Source organism: Kogia breviceps, chromosome 12, assembly GCF_026419965.1.
Source record: "Kogia breviceps isolate mKogBre1 chromosome 12, mKogBre1 haplotype 1, whole genome shotgun sequence".
NCBI classification, from domain to species: Eukaryota; Metazoa; Chordata; class Mammalia; order Artiodactyla; family Physeteridae; genus Kogia; species Kogia breviceps.
In genome coordinates this window covers 83719188-83741668 of record NC_081321.1, presented here as the reverse complement: position 1 = coordinate 83741668, position 22481 = coordinate 83719188, and the positions used below count along the sequence as shown (strand labels likewise).

The following is a 22481-nucleotide window of genomic DNA, read 5'->3' as shown; positions in this document are numbered from 1 at the left end:
TAATAATATAAATCAACTATACCTCAATTAAAATATAAAATAAAAATTTAAAAAAATAATAATTTTAAGTAGCTATGACAAGGTATTGTTTTTAAAATTACACTATAGGGGGCTTCCCTGGTGGCGCAGTGGTTGAGAATCCGCCTGCCGATGCAGGGGATACGGGTTCGTGCCCCGGTACGGGAAGATCCCACATGCCGCGGAGCGGCTGGGCCCGTGAACCATGGCCGCTGAGCCTGCGCGTCCGGAGCCTGTGCCCCGCAACGGGAGAGGCCACAACAGTGAGAGGCCCGCGTAACACCAAAAAAAAAAAAAAAAAAAAAAAAAAAAAAAAAAAAAATTACACTATAAAATTGGGATGCATTTTATATGTCTTTGTATATCGGAAGTAATTTACTATCACAAACAACATTGCAAGGAACATCCTAATACATGTATACGCACACACATGCATTTAAGGTATTTGGGGAAATATCCATAGTGCCAGACTATGAGCATAATGCTTTATGTGGATCTTCTCACTTAATTTTTATAGCAATCTTACAATGTCTGTACAATTATTATTATTTGGTTTTTTTTGAATAAGGAGACTGTGGTACAGAAGGTTAAGTACGTGATTTGGCCAGGCTCACATAATCAACCCAGAGTTCACACTCAACCACTAACTGAGTTATATAGTCACTAAGAGTCAAAAGATATGAACATTTAAAATTTTGGTAGGTATTGCTAAATTGCCTTACAAAAATTTGTAAAAATGTATACTCTCTTTAATAATGCACGTGAATGTGTGTGGCCCACATCTTAGCCAACAGAGGCTATTATCCTGCTTTAACACTTTTGCCTACCTGTTAGATGAGATCATCTTCATTTATGAAATCAGGATTTCAAATTTATGAAGTAAAGTTATTATGGAACTTGGAAAACTTACTAGAGACGATTAAGTTTGTGGAGAACTTAATAGAGATGATTTCTATCCTGAGGGCTTCACAGTTGAGATAAGATTGCTAAAATAATTTATGGAAAAGTTCCCCCTTCTATACCTAAAATTTATATACCTTATTCCTTTTTTATTGAATTATAGTTGATGTACAATATTATATAAGTTACAGGTTTACAATATAACGATTCACAATTTTTAAAGGTTATATGCCATTTAAAGCTATTCTAAAGTAATGGCTATATTCTCTGTGTTGTAGAATATAGCCTTGTAGCTTATTATATACATAATACCTCTTAATCCCCTACTCCTGTACTGCCCCTCCCCGCAATGGTAACCGCTAGTTTGTTCTCCATATCTTACATCTTATTCTTGAATACAGATTTATTTGAGTGAAGTGACACTTTGCACCTTTACAACCTCTCTATGAAGCTATAGGAAAGCTCACCCAAGATAAACAGCTTGGAGTAGTTTGTCTGTCAGAGTTAAATTACTCTCAATTGTGAGAAGAGAATATTTTGCAAATCAATTCCAAACTCAGATATGAAATTCCCTTAAAGCTGCTTTGATGAAGATTTGACTCTCTTACCTATGCAAGGAGTAACGGATCCACATACCTTTTCCTCCCTTTTGCTGGAGAAGAGTAGGTTGCACCAGCTGGTTTTCAGGGATGTTCTGCAGAGACTGATGAATATTTCCTTCAAAATAGAGGTCTGCAGCACTGTTCTATATAAATAATGTATCAGGATGTTAAGTGGGACTTCCCGTGTGGCCCCCAGTTGGTGGCCAAAGTCAAAAGCTGAGGGCAAAAAGAGTGTTCAGCATCTCTCAAATTCTGAAAATCACTACCTTCAACTGCTGTCTCCCAGGGCAGAGCTAGCATCAAACCCATATATGGAGAGGGCCAAGGGACAGAGGGTAATCGGAGGCTTTGTGAGGAGTTCTGTATCTTCCCCTCCCTATGAGAGAGGAGAGTGGGTTGCTTCCCTCCTTTCCCCTAAAAATGCCCAGCAAGAAAGATCCAAAAGAATCATTAGTAGAAACTGAGGTGCCAGCAAAAAGGGAAGATGGGCTTCCATTCCTGAACTGGATACCCATCTGGCAAGAGAAGATAAGAGAGGAAAAATGGCAGCTGAGGGAGAGCAGAGCCAAGAGAGGCAGGGAGAAGCAGCCTGAGTTCCTACCATTACATACGGCAAGGAGATGTGGGCCTCCATGGGTTAACTAGACATGGTGGTGGAAGGGGGTGGACTTGAGCCCTCCCTATCCAGGAGGGCTGCCCAGCAAGCAAGGAGTCCCCACCGCAAGAGGCTGTGCAGTGTATGCTGGGGATGGAAGCTGCAGTGGAAATAGGGTAGCCAGATCTAGCAAATAAAAATATTAGGCATCCTATATTTTACCTGGCAACCCTAAGGGGAGGTGAGAGAGGTTCAGGTAAAGCCAAAACTCCCTCTTTAAAGAAATGTCTTGTTGGAGAGGCCCTGACAGTATAATTTACAGGGACAGAAAAAGGACATTTGACATAGTATGGTTGAAGGTAATAACTGAAAAAAAAAACTTTTTAAAAATATTTATACTCTACCACATGAAGGCTGCTTGATAAAAGGGACACAGCAAGGAAACAATGCAGGTAATTCCCTGGCAGTCAAGTGGTTAGAACTCAGTGCGTCCACTGCAGGGGGCATGGGTTCCATCCCTGGTCAGGGAACTAAGATCCCACATGCCACAACATGGCCAAAATAAATAAATAGATAAATAAAAATAAGGAGAAGAAAGAAAGAAAGTAAACAATATAAAAGAACACATGGAAGGAGAGGTAGATGGTGGGGACACTCCCATTCGCAGAAGGCTACTAAAAATAGAAATGAATTGGTCCAATACACATAGCTAGGTCTGAGCTTGGGAGGGGAAATAGAGCAGGTTAATACAAGATTGTGGGTAAAGCCAGTGCAGGGAACGTTTTAGGGGATCCATAACTTTCCTGCAGTTTTCCGGATGGACTGAGGAGAAGCATTGATATGAGAACCCTAAAATACCTCCTCTATAGAAATCATTCAAACCCATCTGAAGTCAGATGAAGAACAATGATAAAGCGCAGTTTCCTTCTTGACAGCACTGATGGTCCCCCACACTGACCGTCAAATTCACCACGGGGAAGTCTGGCACAAATAGGAAATTTGCCTGTTACTGAGGGATGCTGGTCCCCTGGTAAAAGTACTCACTATTACTGTTCTCCAATTGTAGACCGGTTCCTCTGTGGGCAGCACACCATAGCTGTTGGAATTTCCTCTGACATGAGAACAGTGGTTGATGAAAGCCAGGTAATTTTTGTAATCTATTTAAAAACAGAGAAAGAAACTGACAAAGTCAAAGTTTATATTTGTGTGTGTGTATGATGCTTATACATGTTTATGTGCTTATATATGTGATTGCTCTTGGCATTTTTATATTGAGATGTTAAATTTATTTAGGATAAAGAACATAGGCAGATCTGTCTCCTAATGCAAAAGAAATAAAAGCAAAAGTAAACAAATGGGCCTAATTAAACTTAAAAGACTTTGCACAGCAAAGGAAACCATTGATAAAACAAAGACAACCTACACGATGGGAGAAAATATTTGCAAATGATGTGACTCACAAGGGGTTAATATCCAAAAGATATAAAGAGCTCATACAACTCAATATCAAAAAAATAAACAACCCAATCAAAAAATGTACAGAAGATCTGAATAGACATTTCTCCAAAGAAGACATACAGATGGCTAATAAGCACATGAAAAGATTCTCAACATTACTAATTATTAGAGAAATGCAAATCAAAACAACAATGAGATATCACCTCACACAGGTCAAAATGGCTATCATCAAAAAGTCTACAAATAATAAGTTCTGGCGAGGATGTGGAGAAAAGGGAACCCTTGTACACTATTAGTGGGAATGTAAATCGGCACAGCCACTATGGAAAACAGTATGAAGGGTCCTCAAAAAAACAACTACCATATGATTCAGCAATTCCACTCCTGGATATATTCAATATACCTGAAGAAAATGAAAACTAATTCAAAAAGATACATGCATCCCAATGTTCAGAGTAGCACTATTTACAGTAGCCAAGACATGGAAGCAACCCAAGTGCCCAATCAACAAGACAAATGGATAAAGAGGATGTGGTATGTGTGTATATATATATATATATATATATATATATATATACACAATGGAATATTACTCAGCTATATTTTAAAAAAGAATGAAATTCTGCAATTTGTGGCAACATGGATGTACTGAGAGAATGTCAGACAAAGACAAGTGCTGTATGATATCACTTATATGTGGAATCTAAAAAATAATACAGGGCTTCCCTGGTGGCGCAGTGGTTGGGAGTCCGCCTGCCGATGCGGGGGACACGGGTTCGTGCCCGGTCCAGGAGGATCCCGCGTGCCGCGGAGCGGCTGGGCCCGTGAGCCATGGCTGCTGAGCCTGCGCGTCCGGAGCCTGTGCTCCGCGGAGGGAGACGCCACAGCAGTGAGAGGCCCGCCTACCACAAAAAAAAAAAAAAAAAAAAAATTAAAAAAAAAAAATAATAATAATAATACAAACGGAAACAGACCCTCAGATATAGAAAACAGACTTGGGGGCACTTCCCTGGTGGCACAGTGGTTAAGAATCTGCCCGCCAATGCAGGGGACACGGGTTCGAGCCCTGGTCTGGGAAGATCCCACATGCCGCAGAGCAACTAAGTCCGTGTGCCACAACTACTGAGCCTGTGCCACAACTACTGAGCCTGTGTGCCGCAACTACTGAAGCCCGTGCGCCTAGAGCCCATGCTCCACAAGAAGAGAAGCCACCGCCATGAGAAGCCTGTGCACCACAACCAAGAGTAGCCCCTGCTCGCTGCAACTAGAGAATGCCCACGTGCAGCAACGAAGACCCAACGCAGCCAAAAATAAATAAAATAAATAAATTTAAACAAAACAAAACACACTTGGGGCTACAGAAGGGGAGAGGAAAGCAGAGAGGGACAATTTAGCAGTATGGGGTAAACAAATACAAACTACCAGCAGGAGGGGACTGACATCTTTACCTGAGGAGTACTGAAGATCACCAGTTGAATGTTGCCTCAGTACTTCAAAAGCATCTTCAAATGCTTGACCCAGCTTGTCTTGTTCAACACAAGCCTGTTAGAACAATTGCAGAACTCTGGAGTTAGGAAATTACCAGTAGAACTTAGTTTTCCCGATATAAAGGAGGGTTTCTCAACCACAGCACTATTGACATTTTAGATTGACGAAGACTCTTGCAGGGGGGTTGCCCCGTGCATTGCAGGGTGCTAAACAGCATCCCTGGTCTCTACCCACTAGATGCCAGTAGCACTCCCACAGCTGTGACAGACAAAAAATGTCTCAGACATAGCCAAATATACCCTGGGGAACAACATCAACCCTGGCTGAGATCCATTGCTCTATAACATAGTATTTAGAGAGCAACCTCATTCTATAGTATAGTATTCAACATTTTATAAATTTTTAGCAAGGAGTTATATAGCAGGAGACTGATTTGGAAAAAGGGATCAAGGAAATATCTTTAATCAAACAGAATCTGAATCATTATTTTAAAATGAAATGCTCTTAATTTCAAAAGCATGCCTCCAAGACCTAAAATTGAACTGTTTTGCAAACATTTTCATACCCTTATTAATCTAGCCCATATATTTTATTTTCAAAATGGAGGAAGAGTAAAGATTTTTAAATGCCAACTTACCATGCTTCATTAATAAATTGACAATTCTGAAAAAGATTAATATTTAAAAAACAAAATTAAATAGTGTTTCTATTTAATTTGCCTCTGAATTAAAAGACTTTACTTAAAATATTTTCTGAATATACCTTATATAAACCAAAAGTACCATCTGAATTCTCTTTGATGAGTACAAATTTTCTTTCTACAAAAATTTCCTACAGAAATTTATTTTTGCTTTTCTGTCATTACAAAACCTTTTCTTTTATTAATTAATTAATTTATTTATTTATTTTGGCTGCATTGGGTCTTCGCTGCTGTGCTTGGGTTTTCTCTAGTCGCAGCGAACGGGGGCTACTCTTCGTTGTGGTGCACGGGCTTCTCGTTGCAATGGCTTCTCTTGTTGCAGAGCATGGGCTCTAGGAGCACAGGCTTCCGTAGTTGTGGCACACGGGTTTAGTTGCTCCGCAGCATGTGGGATCTTCCTGGACCAGGGCTCGGACCCATGTCCCCTGCATTGGCAGGCAGATTCTTAACCACTGTGCCACCAGGGAAGTCCTACAAAACTTCTTAAATGTTAAATAGCTACATATGTATAACTGAATCACTTTGCTATACACTTGAAACTAACACAACATTGTAAATTAACTATACTTCAATAAAAAAAGATTAAAAAATAAATAAAATAGCTAGAGTTAATTATGCAAACTATTTATATTGATATAAAAATATAGAAATAATTCGAGTATGTTTAAGTATTTTAAAATTCTTTTAAATATTAAAGTATTATAAAGTTCTGGAAATCAAAATCTTTTTTACCTTAGCATGGCTCTCCATTTATAACAGTGATTTTTTTTTTTTTTTAAGTTTCTGGTTTCATATGGACTTCTGAGAATCTGGTGAAAGACATGCTTTTTCTCTCATGAAATGTGAATTTACATTACAAATAAAATGTACTCTGAAAACTGTCCGTGGACTTTCTAAAATCCTAGGTTAATAACCCTGGTCTATAATTTTACATTATCTACATTCTTATCTCTGTAAGTAATGTAGATTTTGTTTTAAATAAACAATTATCACACTGACCCACATTAACTGTTTTCAAACTTTATGTTCTATAGAACTACACAAAACAAACAAATCCACATAACCAGAAAGAGTGGGTGGTGGGTCCACATTGCTTATCATGTCATTTAGCCCATGAAGCAACTCTGTTTATACAAGTTTTTAGCATTTATCCTGCAAACACAATGGCTTACTCTTTAATATTTAACACTGCATAATATGATATGATATAATCTAATGCTATTATTATACATATCCATAACGTAGCAATACAATATGTCAAACATTGAAATTCTATTCTGCTCTTTGAAATCACTATGTCATTTAAAAGAGAATATGAGAAGAAAAAACATAAAAAAAGGTAACTATGGGAGGTGATGAATGTGTTAACTAATTTTACTGTGGTAATCCTTTCCCAGTGTATATGTATGTCAAATCATCATGTTGTACACCTTAAACTTACACAATGTTATATGTCAATTATATCTCAATAAAGCTGAAAAAAAATACAGCTTCTCAATGTGGGAGATGTTGAAGAATTTAGCAAAAACTTTTAAAAAAAGAAGAAAATCCATAAATCACATTTTGGGCTATAGTCCCTAATGAATATTATCAGTACATATGTTTTTAAAAGGCCATGTCAATAATTTTCAATTAACTATGCCTCAGCTCATAAGCACCGAAGCAAATACATACACAGGTGAGTGTTGTACTTTGAATTAAATACTTAAATGAGACTACTCCCTTTTACTAAAATACCCCACAAAACTATCACGACTCTTAAAAGTAGCAAACCCAAAGGGAAGAAAAAAGCTTGAAAACATTATCGATCACTTCAATTGCTTAATATTTCTAGTACTGGACCAGGCAGTCAATGAGAAACACTCATTAGGCCAAAGCAGAAAATTAACACTTATTACAAAGAATTTTGAAAAGCATAAACTAAACACTTACCAGGAAGACACTCAGCCCTTTACCAAGTTGTTTCATTAATATCAGAAATAAGACAGAACTGTCAAGAGCTCACTGGCAGAGTTTCATTAAGTAGCTGTTTTTAAGGAAGTGCTACAAAAGGGGATTTTTTTTAAAAGATACAGTGCCTTCATTATTTCTATTTCATGATATGGCCAGTGGACACCAGAGGCTATTATTTTGAAGAGGTACAGAATATTTGTATCCTATGGGCCAAAAGCATTAGAACAAATCCCATGAAACCCGCCTGCCACCCAGCATAATGTGTGGCTCCTCCGGCCTACACAGCTCCACTGGGCACCTCTGACCTGTACAACCCTTGTCCATCTTTCTTTTTTTTATTACTCCTATTATTTCTCCCCGATTCTGGTGCCTACGTTGCTTTTCTTGCCTGAACTATTAACAGCCTGAATTCACTCTGGTCTCTTTCCTCTCAAACCATTTTACTTATAATGTCATTCACTGATCGCCCTACTTAGGAGATCTTAAAGGCGCAGACCCTTGCCCTGGCATTCGAGGCTCCTCATTCCAGCCTTAACCTCATTTACCACCATGCATTTAAGAGGAGGAAATGAATCCATGCTATGGTCTTCCCTCCTTACCTGGATCCAGTAACAACTCCAAAACAGGAGAAGCTTCTGGGTAGTGATTGGATAGGACATGCTTGAAGCTGCCGCATTTATAGACCAGGTCCAGTTCTCTTATTTAGCTTGAAGGTTTATTTGGGATGGTTTTTGGTGGCTCTGATGGAAATTATAGGGGTCTTCCTCCACCTATTATGCTTCCTTCCCAGCCCATCCATCTGCCCATTTACCCATTTTATCTTACCTGTCCATCAGAGGCCAATCTAACATTTAGGTATAGTCCAGGTGGAAATAACTTTCCCCTCTGAAGCGCAGGTCGACAACACCCTTAAGAAACTAACCTTCTGTCATTTTAATAGATGTCACATTTAGCCAGGGGGAAAACCACCTAAGAATTTTTTGTAAACGTTATGGGTGGGGAGAGAGATTTTCTGTTTTGCATAGTTGGAATCTGAGCTCACCTTTGATATGGGACTATTGTTCTACACCAATTACTTTTTTGACCGAGTTTTATTATGCAAATGTAAACACACATCCCCTCTTCTGAAATGTAGATGTTTAAGTAACAAGTGTATAAAACCAAATCGCTAATGTTGATGAGTTTTTAATCTGTACCATCGCCAGTCTACGCCCTTTCCGTGCCACTTTATTTTGTTTGGTTCATTTAGTCAACAAATATATATAAATGAGCTCTTTGCTGGACACTGTCCTGAGTCCAGGGACCACAGCCCTGAACAAGTTCTGGTGAGGAAAAATGATTTTTTAAAAAAGCAAACTAGGGCTTCCCTGGTGGCGCAGTGGTTGAGAGTCCGCCTGCCGATGCAGGGGATGCGGGTTCGTGCCCCGGTCCGGGAAGATCCCACATGCCGCGGAGCGGCTGGGCCCGTGAGCCGTGGCCGCTGAGCCTGCGCGTCCGGAGCCTGTGCTCCGCGACGCGAGAGGCCACAACAGTGAGAGGCCCGCGTACCGCAAAAAAAAAAAAAAAAAAAAAAAAAAAAAGAAAAGCAGAAACGCAGCGAAGCACCTCTAGTCAGAAGAAACAACAGACACCAAGAGCCTTAGGTGTAAGTAAGTTTGGTTTATTCAAGGCACAAAAAAGAAAGCCAGTGGGGCTGGAGCAAAATGAGTCTGGGGTCCAAGAGGCAAAGTTAGAGAGGAAGGAGGAAGGATCCAGATCAATCCACACATCAAGCCAAAAAATAATATAAAAAATTTTCAAAAGAATCTAAAAATCACATATGATAGTAGTTACCTGCTTTACTCCATTTCACAGATGAAGAATCTAAACCGAGGATCAAAGACATTTCATGATTTTTTTTCTAAGGTCCAATTGCTAGTGAGAAATGGGCTGGGCTGGGTCCAGATTTAGGCCCAAATGACTTCATGCACAGGCTCTCAACCGCCATGTTGGAGCCCTGTGTCCGCAGATTAGGTTCCATTGGACTAGGGTTCTTAGTCCTGATGGCAGACTTCATAGCACCCAGCAGATTCTCATAGTAGTACAGGCTTGTTATATATTTGAAATGAATGGAAAAAACAAGTCAATTTTCTAAGCCAACATTTTCCCCAACAGGTGTCTCCAAAGTTTTTTTCTGCAAGATGTAAATAAATGGACCCTGAGAAAGAGTTGAGCAAAACCAATGAGCACATGATGTTTTGGGGGCACAATTCTATATTACAGATGAAAAATAGAAATGCAGTTTTGAATCCTTTGTAAAGATAAAGTATGAAAATGCTTTCAGCAACTTAAAAAAGAAATGATACACTGTCGTTTTAGCATTCTAGAGAGTAAGGCTCCTATTCCTTGAGAACCTGATGAAAGCTATGATGAGCTATTTCTCCAGGAAAATGCCATCAGCACATTTTCAGGCAAACTCTCCCAGTCAGGCCAATAGAACCCAGTTTAGGAATTCCTACTATTTTGTAAATATTTTCAAAGCCTTCTTATCTAGGGACTGCTTCTTGAGACATTTGTACCCAATACACACACAAAGCATCTTTTTAGGGGTGGTCATCAGTGTTTCTGTTCACTCTAGAAATGAGCTGAGTAACAAGAGCTCTACAGAGAGGATCCCTGATCAACAGATTCTCTTTTGCAGAAGTTCGTTGTCCTCAGTGGCAACTGATATTATTTTAGAAAATTGTAAGCAACAGATGTGGTGGAGTCTAAATCCTATGGTGCCAAGCTTCAGGTGGAAAATTGCTTTTTCTGAGAATAGAGAACTTCAGAACCCAAGAAAAGGGAGACTAAATTCAAGCTCTTATCTTTCTTTGCAGTTTCTATTTAAATAATTCGATTCTTTAGGGGACTTAAGAAGTGGGTCTTAATCTTAGTAAGACCTCTGAAAACCTAATAAACAAATAATTTTGCAAGACCGGGAAGAAGGTGCTAGAAAATTTGTTATGTCTCAGTAAAATTCATAGAACCATAGGTTATGAGACAAATAGCTAATCCTCACCCTCACTTTAATAATAACTTGTACTAGATTATTCTTTGAAATTTATTGAGACTTGTTTTGTGGCCCAATATAGGGCCTATCTTGTTCCATTTGCACTTGCAAGAATGTGCGTTTTATAGTTATTATATGTAGCGCTGGATAAATGTCAATTAGATCAAGTTAGTTGATAATGTTATTCAAATCCTCCATATCCTTACTGAATTTTTTCTCTGCATTTTCTATCAGTTACAAAGATTACAGAGATTGCAAAGAGGAATGTCAAACTATAATTGTGGATTTGGCTATTTCTACCTTTAATTCTGTCAATTTTTGATTTTATGTATTTTGAAGCTCTATTATTAAATGTAGACTCATTTAGAACTGTTATGTGTTCCTAATGAATTGAGCCTTTTATCATTATAAAATTTCTCTCTTTCCTTTTTGTAATCCTTTCTGGTAATCCTTGAAGTCTCCTTTGATATTAACCACGCTAGCTTTCTTATCCTTGTCACTTTCAACATGTTCAATTTATCTGTGTCTATATTTAAAGTATGTCTCTTTAAAGCAGCATATATTTGGGTGTTGCTTTTTTACCTAGTTTGATGATCTCCGCCTTTTTAGTGTTTAGTCCAATTTAGTAATTACTGATATAGTTAGGATTAAATCTACCATCTTGCTATTTGTTTTCTATTTGTTCTGTTTATTTTTTGTTCCTTTGTTCTTCCTTCCCTGCTTTCTTTTGGATTAAATATTTTATTATTTCATTATATTTCCTTCATTAGCTCTTTATAATGTCATGGTAAAATAACGGTATGACATACTGCTGTAATTTATCTCTAGTGGTTACAATATGCATTCTTAATTTATCAAGTCTACCACCATTATACCACTTCATGTATAAGAAACTGTTATACCACTTCATAATATAAGAAACTTACCACAGTATAATTCCATTTACATCCCCTCCCATCCTTTGTGCTACTCCTGTCACATATTTACTTCTACATAGGCCAGCATGATAGATTATTTAACCCTCACAATAATGCCCTGGGTTCCAACTGTGGCTCCGTAGTATCCATCCGTATAAACTTGGACAAGTTATTTAACCTCCCAGTTTCCTCTATAAAATGTAGATAATGATTTTACTTACCACATATAGTTATTGTGAAAATCTGAGTGAATTCATGTCATGTACTTTGGACAGTCCAAGCATTTAATAAATGTTGAACAAATGTTAGGTCCTGCTTTATAATTATCCCCGTATTACAGATGAAGTAACAAAGCCTCAAGGGAAGTTAAATAACTTAAGATCACACAGTGAGTGATAGAAATGAAGGCTTTCAAACCAGTTCTACCTGACTCCAACCAAAGCCTTTTAACAATTCAACCAGAATTTGCTTCCTTATCTGTGGAGTAAGACTGAGAACAAGAACAAGAATTTGCTAATGGCCTTATGTCAAAGGGCTCTTGAGAGGTTTTACTGAGATAGCATAGGAACATAGTAGTAAACACACCCGATGGTAGCTATTAATCACAAAACTGCTCCTATTTACCACACCTGGGACCTTCACCACACCTGGGACCTGCAGCCACCTTGCAAGTGGCAGAGCCAGGACTCAAACCCAGGTCTTTCCTGCCATATCTGGTGCCTCTTTCCAACAACTAGGTTGTGTAAAAATTCTCCACAACAACGTGGTAAATCAACTATACTCCAATAAAATTTTTTTCAATAAAATTTTTTTGAAAATTAAAAAAAAAAAGGCAAAGGCAAGAAAAAGAATTCTCCATAGGCTCTAGTACTTACTGTAATTACTGTAATAGCTCCCACCAGTGTTCACAGCAATGGAGGAAACTCCTCTGACACAGGACTGGTTAAAAAAAAGCCACCCAGGGCTTCCCTGGTGGCGCAGTGGTTGAGTCCGCCTGCCGATTCAGGGGACACGGGTTCGTGCCCCGGTCCGGGAAGCTCCCACATGCCGCGGAGCGGCTGGGCCCATGAGCCATGGCCGCTGAGCCTGCGCGTCTGGAGCCTGTGCTCCGCAAAGGGAGAGGCCACAACAGTGAGAGGTCCGCGTACCGCAAAAAAAAAAAAAAAAAGGCCACCCAGATCCACAGAGAGGTGGGGAGGCAACAGATTTACTCTCCTAGGTTTCTGTGGAGGCGCTGAAGGAGTGCTGGTGTGTTAGTCCTGTGTTCAGAGCTATGACAGAGCCTGTGCAAGGGCTGTCTCTAGTCCTAAAATAGCTAAGTTCTGACAACCTACTGGTGTACCTGACTGCATTCTAGGCAGGCAGAGGTGAGCTAACCCATTGTGAAATTTTTATACATCTTTATCTGGAACCCCAAGAGCAAGTACGCCTCTCCACTTCAGCCCTTCCAGCCTCAGACGCTTCTGAACCTAAACCATTCACTGGCCTGGGAAAGGGAAGAGGAATGTCTCCTCCCTCTTACTGGGGTCATCATGCATATTTTCACTTTCTAGTTCACTAAGAAGACAGTCTTGCAAGTGATTCTGCTTCATCTCCAGGCCCTTTTGGCTAGGATTTTTTTTTTCTCCTAGCGATTTGTGAGTGGCAATTCCCTATGTTTTAACAAAATCGGTTAGCAGGGCAGATATCTTTCATTATAGAGAAGCGGCATCCCATTCCTACAGAAGTTAACTGGGTAGGGAACTGATAGGGACGGGGTGGGGAGGGGATTCTCTGAGCTCAGAATAGTTTGAGAAACTGACACATTAATGGAATTCCCAGTCACAGCTGTGTGCCTATAACAGCCGGGATGTTTCTGGTTCCAGTTACTAATCATCATGACATTTACAGTTTCTCTGTATTTAACTTTTATCAGATAGCTACAATTAGCAATGAAAATACTCATTAAAAGAAATCTGTAGAGTGCCTTTGGTATGGTTAGAAAAGAGAGAAACCTTTCAAAGACTTTCTTCAAGGGGTTCTCAGTACTGTTTTGCTCGTTTTTTTGTTTTTTTTGCAATATGCGGGCCTCTCCCTGTTGTGGCCTCTCCGGTTGCGGAGCACATGTTCCGGACGCGCAGGCTCAGCGGCCACGGCTCACGGGCCCAGCCGCTCCGCGGCACGTGGGATCCTCCCGGACCGGGCCACGAACCCGCGTCCCCTGCATCGGCAGGCGGACTCTCAGCCACTGCGCCACCAGGGAAGCCCTTTTGCTCGTTTTTTACAACTCTCCTATTATCTTCATTATAACCACCACGATCATATAACCTTATACTTTCATAAGATTCCATCATTTCCAGCGTTATCTCTTGCTATAGTACTTTGCCAACTTTGGAGGGCAGGTGGAGGGAGCAGTTCTTACATGTCTTTTGCTTTCCCAAAGCAGGTGGTAAAACACTATAACACAACATAGGGCTTCAGTGGAGGCTGGATGGGTGAATGAGTACATTGGATCACTGAACTCTCACAACAGCCCGTAAGGCTGGCAGGGCAGGTGTCATCCCCATTTGGCCAGTGAGGAAACTGATGCCCGGGGAGATCAGAGTCACTCAGTGAGTGAGTAGTGAGGGAGTGTTAGGTTTAGAATTGGGATCTCCTTGTTCTCAATTCAGCTTTTCAGACATCGTCTCTGGGGAATATTGGCAGATACCAGCTAACTTTTAATGCACACAAAAAAATTTTTTTTGGCCACGCCGGGTGGCATGTGGGATCTTAGTTCTCCAGCCAAGGATTGAACCTGCGCCCCCTGCACTGGAAGTGAGGAGGCCCGTAATCAATGGACCGCCAGGGAGTCCCCACCAAGTGACTTTTAAGTTTGTATTTTCTTAGGAAGCTAATATGCCAAGCAGAGGACAAATACAAATTTAAATAGTTCTAATATGTAAAACTAGGTTTATTTTTAATAAGAAAAAAATGTTTTTAAAAAACACCAGAAAAGCATTACACAACTGCTTTTCCATGTCAAATTTTTGTTGTTGGGGTTTTTTTAAAAAAAATCTATTTGAAAATAAAGGAAGAAAAAAAGTGCATGTGTTATCAAAATATCATGAGACTCTAACGCCCAGATCGGATATAGCTGAGGTCACTTTGAAGTATTAACTGGTATACATTATGCTGTATACCAAATAAGATGCTGCCAGTAAGAGTAGCAGGGGCTGTGACAGCTACTTCCCACCTGGTGACATGGGGGTAATTGGGAGCTGCCATATGGACAACCAGTTTCTCATGGCCAGATGTTATAAGACTTTCAGTTTGGAAACAGATCCGTCAATTTTTTTTTTTTTTTTTGGGGCTGCATCAGGTCTTCGCGGCTGGGCTTTCTCTAGTTGCGGCAAGAGGGGGCTACTCTTCGATGTGGTGCACGGGCTTCTCACTGTGGTGGCTTCTCTTGTTGCAGAGCACTGGCTCTAGGCGCGTGGACTTCAGTAATTGTGGCTCGCGGGCTTAGTTGCTCCGTGGCATGTGGGATCTTCCCGGACCAGGGCTCAAACCCATGTCCCCTGCATTGGCGGGCGGATTCTCAACCACTGGGCCACCAGGGAAGCACGGCAAATCCATCAACTTTGACAGAAGGTTTTGTTCTGTTTTTAATGCTGTGGTTGAGATTAACAAAAATTAAGAAGTCTGACAATACCAACTAATGAAGAAGATGTGAATCAGTGGGAATTCTTCACATTACTGGTAGGAGTCTAAACTGGGACAATCGGGCTTCCCTGGTGGCGCAGTGGTTGAGAATCCGCCTGCCGATGTAGGAGACACGGGTTCGTGCCCTGGCCCGGGAAGATCCCACATGCCGCGGAGCAACTAAGCCCGTGAGCCATGGCCGCTAGGCCTGCGCGTCCGGAGCCTGTGCTCCGCAACGGGAGAGGCCACAACAGTGAGAGGCCCGCATACCGCAAAAAAAAAAAAACAAAAAACTGGGACAATCATTTAGGAAAATAACTAGTTACTAGGAGTATACACAAGAGATACTTTTGTACATGAATGCCAGGATATACGTAGAAAGATGTTAGCAGCCGTGTTAATAATGGAAAAGCTCTGCAAACAACTCATCTCTCTCTTTCTCTTTCAATCTATATACATATATATATATATATACACACACACAGGATAGATAAATAATACATAGATATATACATATATACACACTGACAAGAGAATGAATAAATTGAGGTGTGTTCACATAATGGAATACTATACAAAAGTGAAAATGCAATAACACGGAAGAATCTTGAACACATAAAGTTCAGTGAAAAAAGTAAAACCCAGAAAAGCACTTAAAATATGACAGGATTTTTTACAAGTTTCAAAAATAAACAACTAAACAATATCTTTTTAATCAGCTTTTCTTCCCTTTATTTCTATTTATCACCTATGTATCTATGTATCTATCTTTATATGGTGTGTGTGTAAACCAAGTGAATAATAAACACAAACTTAAAGACAGTGAATACTTCCAGGAATAATAAATATAAACTTAAAGACAGTGAATACTTCCAGGAATAATAAATATAAACTTAAGGACAGTGAATACTCCCAGGATGGGGCAAGCAGGGAGATGGTCTAGGGAGTAACACACCATTTATTTAAAATGTTTTAGTTTTTGGACCAGGGGATGGTTTTATAGGTGTTCATTTCATTAAAGTAAAAGCATATATATGCTTTTATGTGTTTCAAATAACATACTAAAATAGTGAACAATAGACAAAGGGAACAAGGGGTTATCTAACAAAGCAAATGAAATTCCAAAAAAGAAAACCCTAAGGAAACAATTTTGCTTTAGGCAATGAAAACACGCATCAGTCGGTGTTATAAAATTACATTTTTATTTTTTTAATTTAAAAAATGCTTTATAATTTTTAAAGTTTTTTGGCCGTGCTGTGTGGCTTGTGGGATCTTAGTTCCCTTACCAGGGATCGAATCTGTGCCCCCTGCATTGGAAGCGTGGAGTCTTAACCACTGGACCACCAGGGAATTTCCCCAAATTACATTTTTAATTCTATTAAAACTCCCGAATGATTTAAATATAATCTATAAATTTATGACAGAAATAAAGATGTATGGCAGTAATAAAGATGTATAAAATTTAGAAAACCAGTTCTGTCCCCCTCACCTCAGCCTCCAATCAATTCCTAGCGTTATTTCTTACTTGAAGCCCTAAACTCAAATGGGAATAATTTTGCCATCAGATAACACAATACCTCACATATGAACCCCAGATTCATGTTTCTTGGCATGCTACTTTGGAAAAATATAAAAGCAGACCCACCTGATTTTAAATACATTTGGTAAGGCATCTTATTTTGTTTAATGAGAAACCAAAGAGCTCGGTTATTTTTCTTTTGCATTCATGGTGTGAATTCCCAAGGTTTCTGTGAAAAAGAGGAAGTTAAGATTCAGCTGTCAGATCTGCAGTACTGATGCTACTGTGCCAGAATGTTCATGAATTTGAGAGGATCATTATCAGTTGAGGTCCAAGTGACAGTCTCCAGGAACTTGGAAAAGGGAAAATCTTGCTCCCATTAGGTGAAACAGCAAGAATAAAACCAACCTCAAAGTCTCCTGAAAGAGAAGGGCAAGGAGGAATATTCAAAAGGAGAATGAGTCATTCAGACGAGAGGGCTGCTACTGAAGGTACAGCCTATTCTAGAACAATCCAAGATGTATCCAGAAGGAGAGGTAATCCGCTTCTGGGCAAAAGAATGGATATTGTGGTGATAGATGCAGGGCGTGGTAGCGCATGAGTATTAGAATACTGCAGGAATCTCTAAGACCATCTTTATTGTGAGTGCAGAGCCAGATTAAGGGTGAGCCAGGCAGGCAGGATCCAAGAACGACAACCTACAATATCTAAATCTAAAATAAGACCACAAATACACAGAGGTAAGGGAAATGTTTTTGGTTTTGTTTGTTTTTCTGGTTTTCAGCAAGATCTTTTATTTACCTCCTGTTCCCCAACTACATCACATGAACACAGGGAGCCAGGTACCTTTGTAAACGTAGAGCACTCAATATGAATAGAAATCACGCACCTCAGTGATTCTTTAACAAGAAACTTAATGAGTAAAAAGACTTCGGGTGTGTTTGAAATGTCTGCCGTTTACTGTATTCCAATCACTGAATATTATCTGTGTCGAAATTTTACTCAAATGTAGACATGTTTTTTGGTTTTTGGGGGGGGCCTCGCTGCGCAGCTTGCAGGATCTCAGTTCCTCAACCAGAGATTGAACCGGGGCCCCCAGCAGTGAAAGCACAGAGTCCTAACCACTGGACCACCAGGGAACTCCCTAAACACTTTTTCTTTGCACACTTGCTAGTAACTACCTAGTGTGTTTCAGATTGTGTTTACTTCTGACAGTTGTTCTTCCCAGAAGCTGCTGGTCTTCTTGAGGACAGGATTGTAAGTAGTTGGGAAAAAAGGTTTAATAAAATGTGGGCTAGAGGTGAGAAGTGAGACCTCTGAGACACTCCCTCTTGTATCCATGGTGGTCTCAGAACTGCCTTCATTTATTCCTTCAAATAGATGCTGTTCTAGATGCCAGGATATATCAGTGGACAAAGCAAAGATTCCTGTCTTTGTAGCATTTCTGCAGGGGCAGACAGATAATAAACAAGGGCACGATGACTAAGTAAATTACATAGCATAGTAGGTAATAAGTAGTTTATGTAAAAAAGAAAGCTAAGTAGAGTAAGGAGAAGCAGGAAGGGGAGAGGTTCCCCTTTTAAATAGGCTCATCAGCTATGCCATATTACGATGGTAGCATTTGTGTAAAGACTGGAAGAAGGTGAGGAAGTGAACCGCTCAGCAGCCAGTGAGACAGCAGGTCAAGGGCTGAAAGACAGGTTAGGGCCAAGAGCTTCTTGAAGGAAGGAGAGTCACAGTTAATTACTGGGATTATATTGGTTGCTTGGGGCCAGAAGAAAGTCATCTTTATTCCACCTTTCTTGCACTCAGAACTCACTTCTAAATGCCTTAAATGTCACATTACTATTTCGGGGATATTGATTTGAGTGTGCACAAAATTGATATGCCTACTGAGGCTGCCCACTTGTTTCTTTCTCTTCTGATGCCATTAAACATTCAGAGTGGCTTGCTGTGGTGGCGGAGGCAGGCATAAGTTTTCCCTCTATCTTTGGATTGAGAGCTCATAAGCCTCTACACTGCAATTAAGTCAAAACTGGAAGTGAAATGACCCTGCTTGGAATTTTAGCCCAGTTTGTAGCTATCATTTTAATCCCCAAAATTGGATTTAGGGAATCCAAGTTGCAAATGCCCTGTGGCACTTTTAGATAGAAGATAACACAATGGCTTCTACATGGTTACTTCTACAGTGTTTCGAATATCATGCCCACAGGTATTAAAAAGTCATTAAGCCCATAAGGAGATTAGGTAACTTGAAGGGAAATAAATAGTAACAACAGAAAATAGAGGTAGCCACACCCCCGGGCTTCTGATATTGGGGTTGTCAGCCACAGGCTTTAAAATAATTATGTTTGATAGTGTTTAAAGAGATAAAACACAAGATTGAAAATCTCAGCAGAGAACTGGAAATTATTATTTTTGTTAATAGCAGAGGTTAGGGGCATGGCAGATGTGAAGAAAAACCAAATAGAAATTCTAGAACTGAAAAATGCAATAACCTAGAATAAGAACTCAATACATCCATTCATGTCTTCTATATTCTATAAAATACAACAAACCAAAATAATTCTGTTGACCTTTTCAAAAAATTTTGACTTTGTTGATTCTATTGTATGCTTCTTTTCTTCTATTCATCCTCATCTATATTATCTCCTTTCTTTCATTCTCTTTGGATTTATTCGGTGTTCCTTTCCTAATCTCTTATTTGAGATACATATCTTTAATTTTTGTTTGTTTGTGTTTTTTTTTTAAACTAATATGAACACATAAGGCTAAAAGTAGCACTTTTGCTCTATCCCACAAGTATTATTTTTTCTTTTGTTTCATTTTTTTTCTATTATACAAGTTTTGATGCAGAGGGCTTTTACTATCATTCTGTTCCAATTATTTATTAACTTTTCATTATTATTTCTTTTATACCCTGGAGTTAATGTTTTTAATTTCTAAATACAATATCTCAAGGGCTTTTAATTTTTTTAAAAAAATAAATTTATTTATTTTTGGCTGTGTTGGGTCTTCATTGCTGCACGCGGGCTTTCTCTAGTTGCAGTGAGTGGGGGCTACTCTTTGTTGTGGTCTACTGGCTTCTCATTGTGGTGGCTTTACTTGTTGCTGAGCACTGACTTTAGGCACATGGGCTTCAGTAGTTGTGGCACATGGGCTCAGTAGTTGCAGCACGCGGGCTTAGTTGCTCCACGGCATGTGGGATCTTCCTGGACTGGGGATCATACCCATGTCCCCTGCATTGGCAGGTGGATTCTTAACCACTGCACCACCAAGGAAGTCCTTTCAATATATTTTCTGTTATTAATTTTTAACCCTGAGACCATGTTCTCTAATCACTCACTGTTGAATTAAAACTTAGTAACAAAAACAGAACCCAGCAAACTTTCTCTGTAAAAGGCCAGGTAGTAAATATTTTGGGCTTTGCAAAACAATGTATAGTTTCTGCGGCATATCCTTTTTTTTTTTTTTTTTTTGGCCACACCGAGCGGCTTGTGGGAATCTTAGTTCCCCGACCAAGGATCTAACCCCAGGCCCACAGTTGTGAAAGTGCTGGGTCCTAACCACTGGACTGCCAGGGAATTCCCTTCTGTGGTATATTCTTTAATGGAATGTGTGTACCCATTACAATGAGGTATTTTTAAAATATCAATATGGAACTCTAAGATACATTATAAAATAAGAAGTACAAGATGCTAGTGTATATATGATAATTCAATTTATATTTTAAAGGATATATTAAATATTATTACATATGCATGGAATATCCTGGAAGGATATATAGGAAATTGTTAAAAATGAGCATCTCTGGGGAAAACTAGAGTTTGGGTACCAAAGATGGGAGACTTACTTTTCACTATATACTTTTTGGTATTCTGAATTTCTTTTTTACAATTTGTATTACCTAGTTTAAAAAGTATAAAAGCTCTTAAAAATTATAGGCTGGCATTTTATCATATAACACTTTTTAATATATACTTTCTTCCCTTGTCCATAAGAAAATTTTCACAATTAGGAATAAAAGTTACTGTGAAAACAGGTAAGACTATTTCATTAACACCTAGTCTCAACCGAATAAAGAAACCCTCTTAGATGTTGACAAAACAAAAGAAAAACAAAAAAACCCTTAAGTCTGCCTTTAAAAACTGGCTGTTAGTTGCCTTTAAAAGTTATATATATATATATATATATATATATATATATATATATATTTTTTTTTTTTTTTTTTTGCAGTACGTGAGCCTCTCACTGTTGTGGCCTCTCCCGCTGCGGAGCACAGGCTCCGGATGCACAGGCTCAGCAGCCATGGCTCACGGGCCCAGCCACTCCGCACCAGGGCACGAACCCGTGTCCCTTGCATCAGCAGGCGGACTCTCAACCACTGCGCCACCAGGGAAGCTCAAAAGTTATATTTTTAACAGAACTACTCTTGTCCCAAGTATATTGTTCATATTCCAGAAGAGTTTAGCTCTTTTAAACAGTTAAGTTGACAAAAGTTAAAATCTAGCAGAAAAAGTCGAAGAGTCATAGAACTTAATATGAGTTAGAAAAGTTAAACTTCAAAAGCATTGTGAAAGAAGCAGCAGAGGGTAGGGCAAGAGCATAAACTTTGGAAGTCCTTTACCATGTAATAGCTATGGGAATTTGAATAATGGTTTACCTATTGGTTTGTTTTCTCATCTGTAAAGTTTATCAAACTACCTGTCTCCTTGGCTGTTCTGGATCAACTGAGAACACACATCCCAGAGATGGAGTATTGAACAAGTGTTGGTTTTCTCTCTCTTCCCTTGGTATGATGTCACACAGAAGGAAATATGATGATCCCACAAGCTGTGCATCTTGGCCAAAAAAAAGTGATGATATGATCAGCTATTTATACAATTTTAAGAAATCCACTAAAAAACTGCTGGTACTAGGAAATGAATTTAGCAAGGCTGCAGAATATGAGATTAATATACCAAAATCAATTGTATTTCTATATATTGACAAGAAACTATTGGACATGAAAAATTTTAAAATATCATTTATAGGGACTTCCCTGGTGGCGCAGCAGTTAAGAATCTGCCTGCCAGTGCAGGGGACACGGGTTTGAGCCCTGGTCCACGAAGATCCCACATGCCATGGAGCAACTAAGCCCGTGCACCACAACTACTGAGACTGTGCTCTAGAGCCTTGCTCCACAACAAGAGAAGCTACTGCAATGAGAAGACCGCACGCCACAACAAAGAATAGTCCCCGCTCGCCTCAACTAGAGAAAGCTTGTGCATGGCAACAAAGACCCAACGCAGCCAAAATAAATAAATAAATAGATTTATAATAAAAAACTATATCATTTATAATAGCATTTTAAAAACATAAAATACTTAAGGGTAAATACGTGTAAGACCTGAATACTGAAGACATTCTTGAGAGAAATTAAAGAGGACCTAAATAAGTGGAGAGTTATACAAGGTTCATCGATTAGAAGACAATATTGTTAAGGTATCAAATCTCTCAAATTTAATTATAGAGTCTAGACAATGCTAATCCAAATTTCAGCACATGACTTGTAGAAATTGACAAGCTGATTATATAATTTATATGGAAGTCCAAAAAATCTAAAAGAAAACAATTTTTCAAAAGAAGAACTTTTGT

At 39.2% G+C, this 22481-nt stretch overlaps 1 protein-coding gene across 5 annotated transcripts in view; it reads right to left on the bottom strand.

Moving 5' to 3' along the window:
- The window catches only part of SPIC (Spi-C transcription factor), a 52871-nt gene that overhangs the window by 5510 nt on the left and 24880 nt on the right, over nucleotides 1-22481 (bottom strand). For 2 of the 5 annotated variants that reach the window (XM_067009972.1, XM_067009969.1), the window contains 6 exons: nucleotides 16971-17073; nucleotides 9548-9801; nucleotides 5699-5724; nucleotides 5022-5115; nucleotides 3160-3272; nucleotides 1555-1663 (listed from right to left, as the gene is read on the bottom strand). In XM_067009972.1, coding sequence (XP_066866073.1) covers nucleotides 1555-1663; nucleotides 3160-3272; nucleotides 5022-5115; nucleotides 5699-5701 — 319 coding nt within the window. In that variant the 5' untranslated portion in view covers nucleotides 5702-5724; nucleotides 9548-9801; nucleotides 16971-17073. Of the gene's footprint in view, nucleotides 1-1554; nucleotides 1664-3159; nucleotides 3273-5021; nucleotides 5116-5698; nucleotides 5725-7693; nucleotides 7757-9547; nucleotides 9802-16970; nucleotides 17074-22481 lie in introns of those variants that run through there. The other 3 variants (XM_067009971.1, XM_059081979.2, XM_067009973.1) reach the window with 3 other exon arrangements.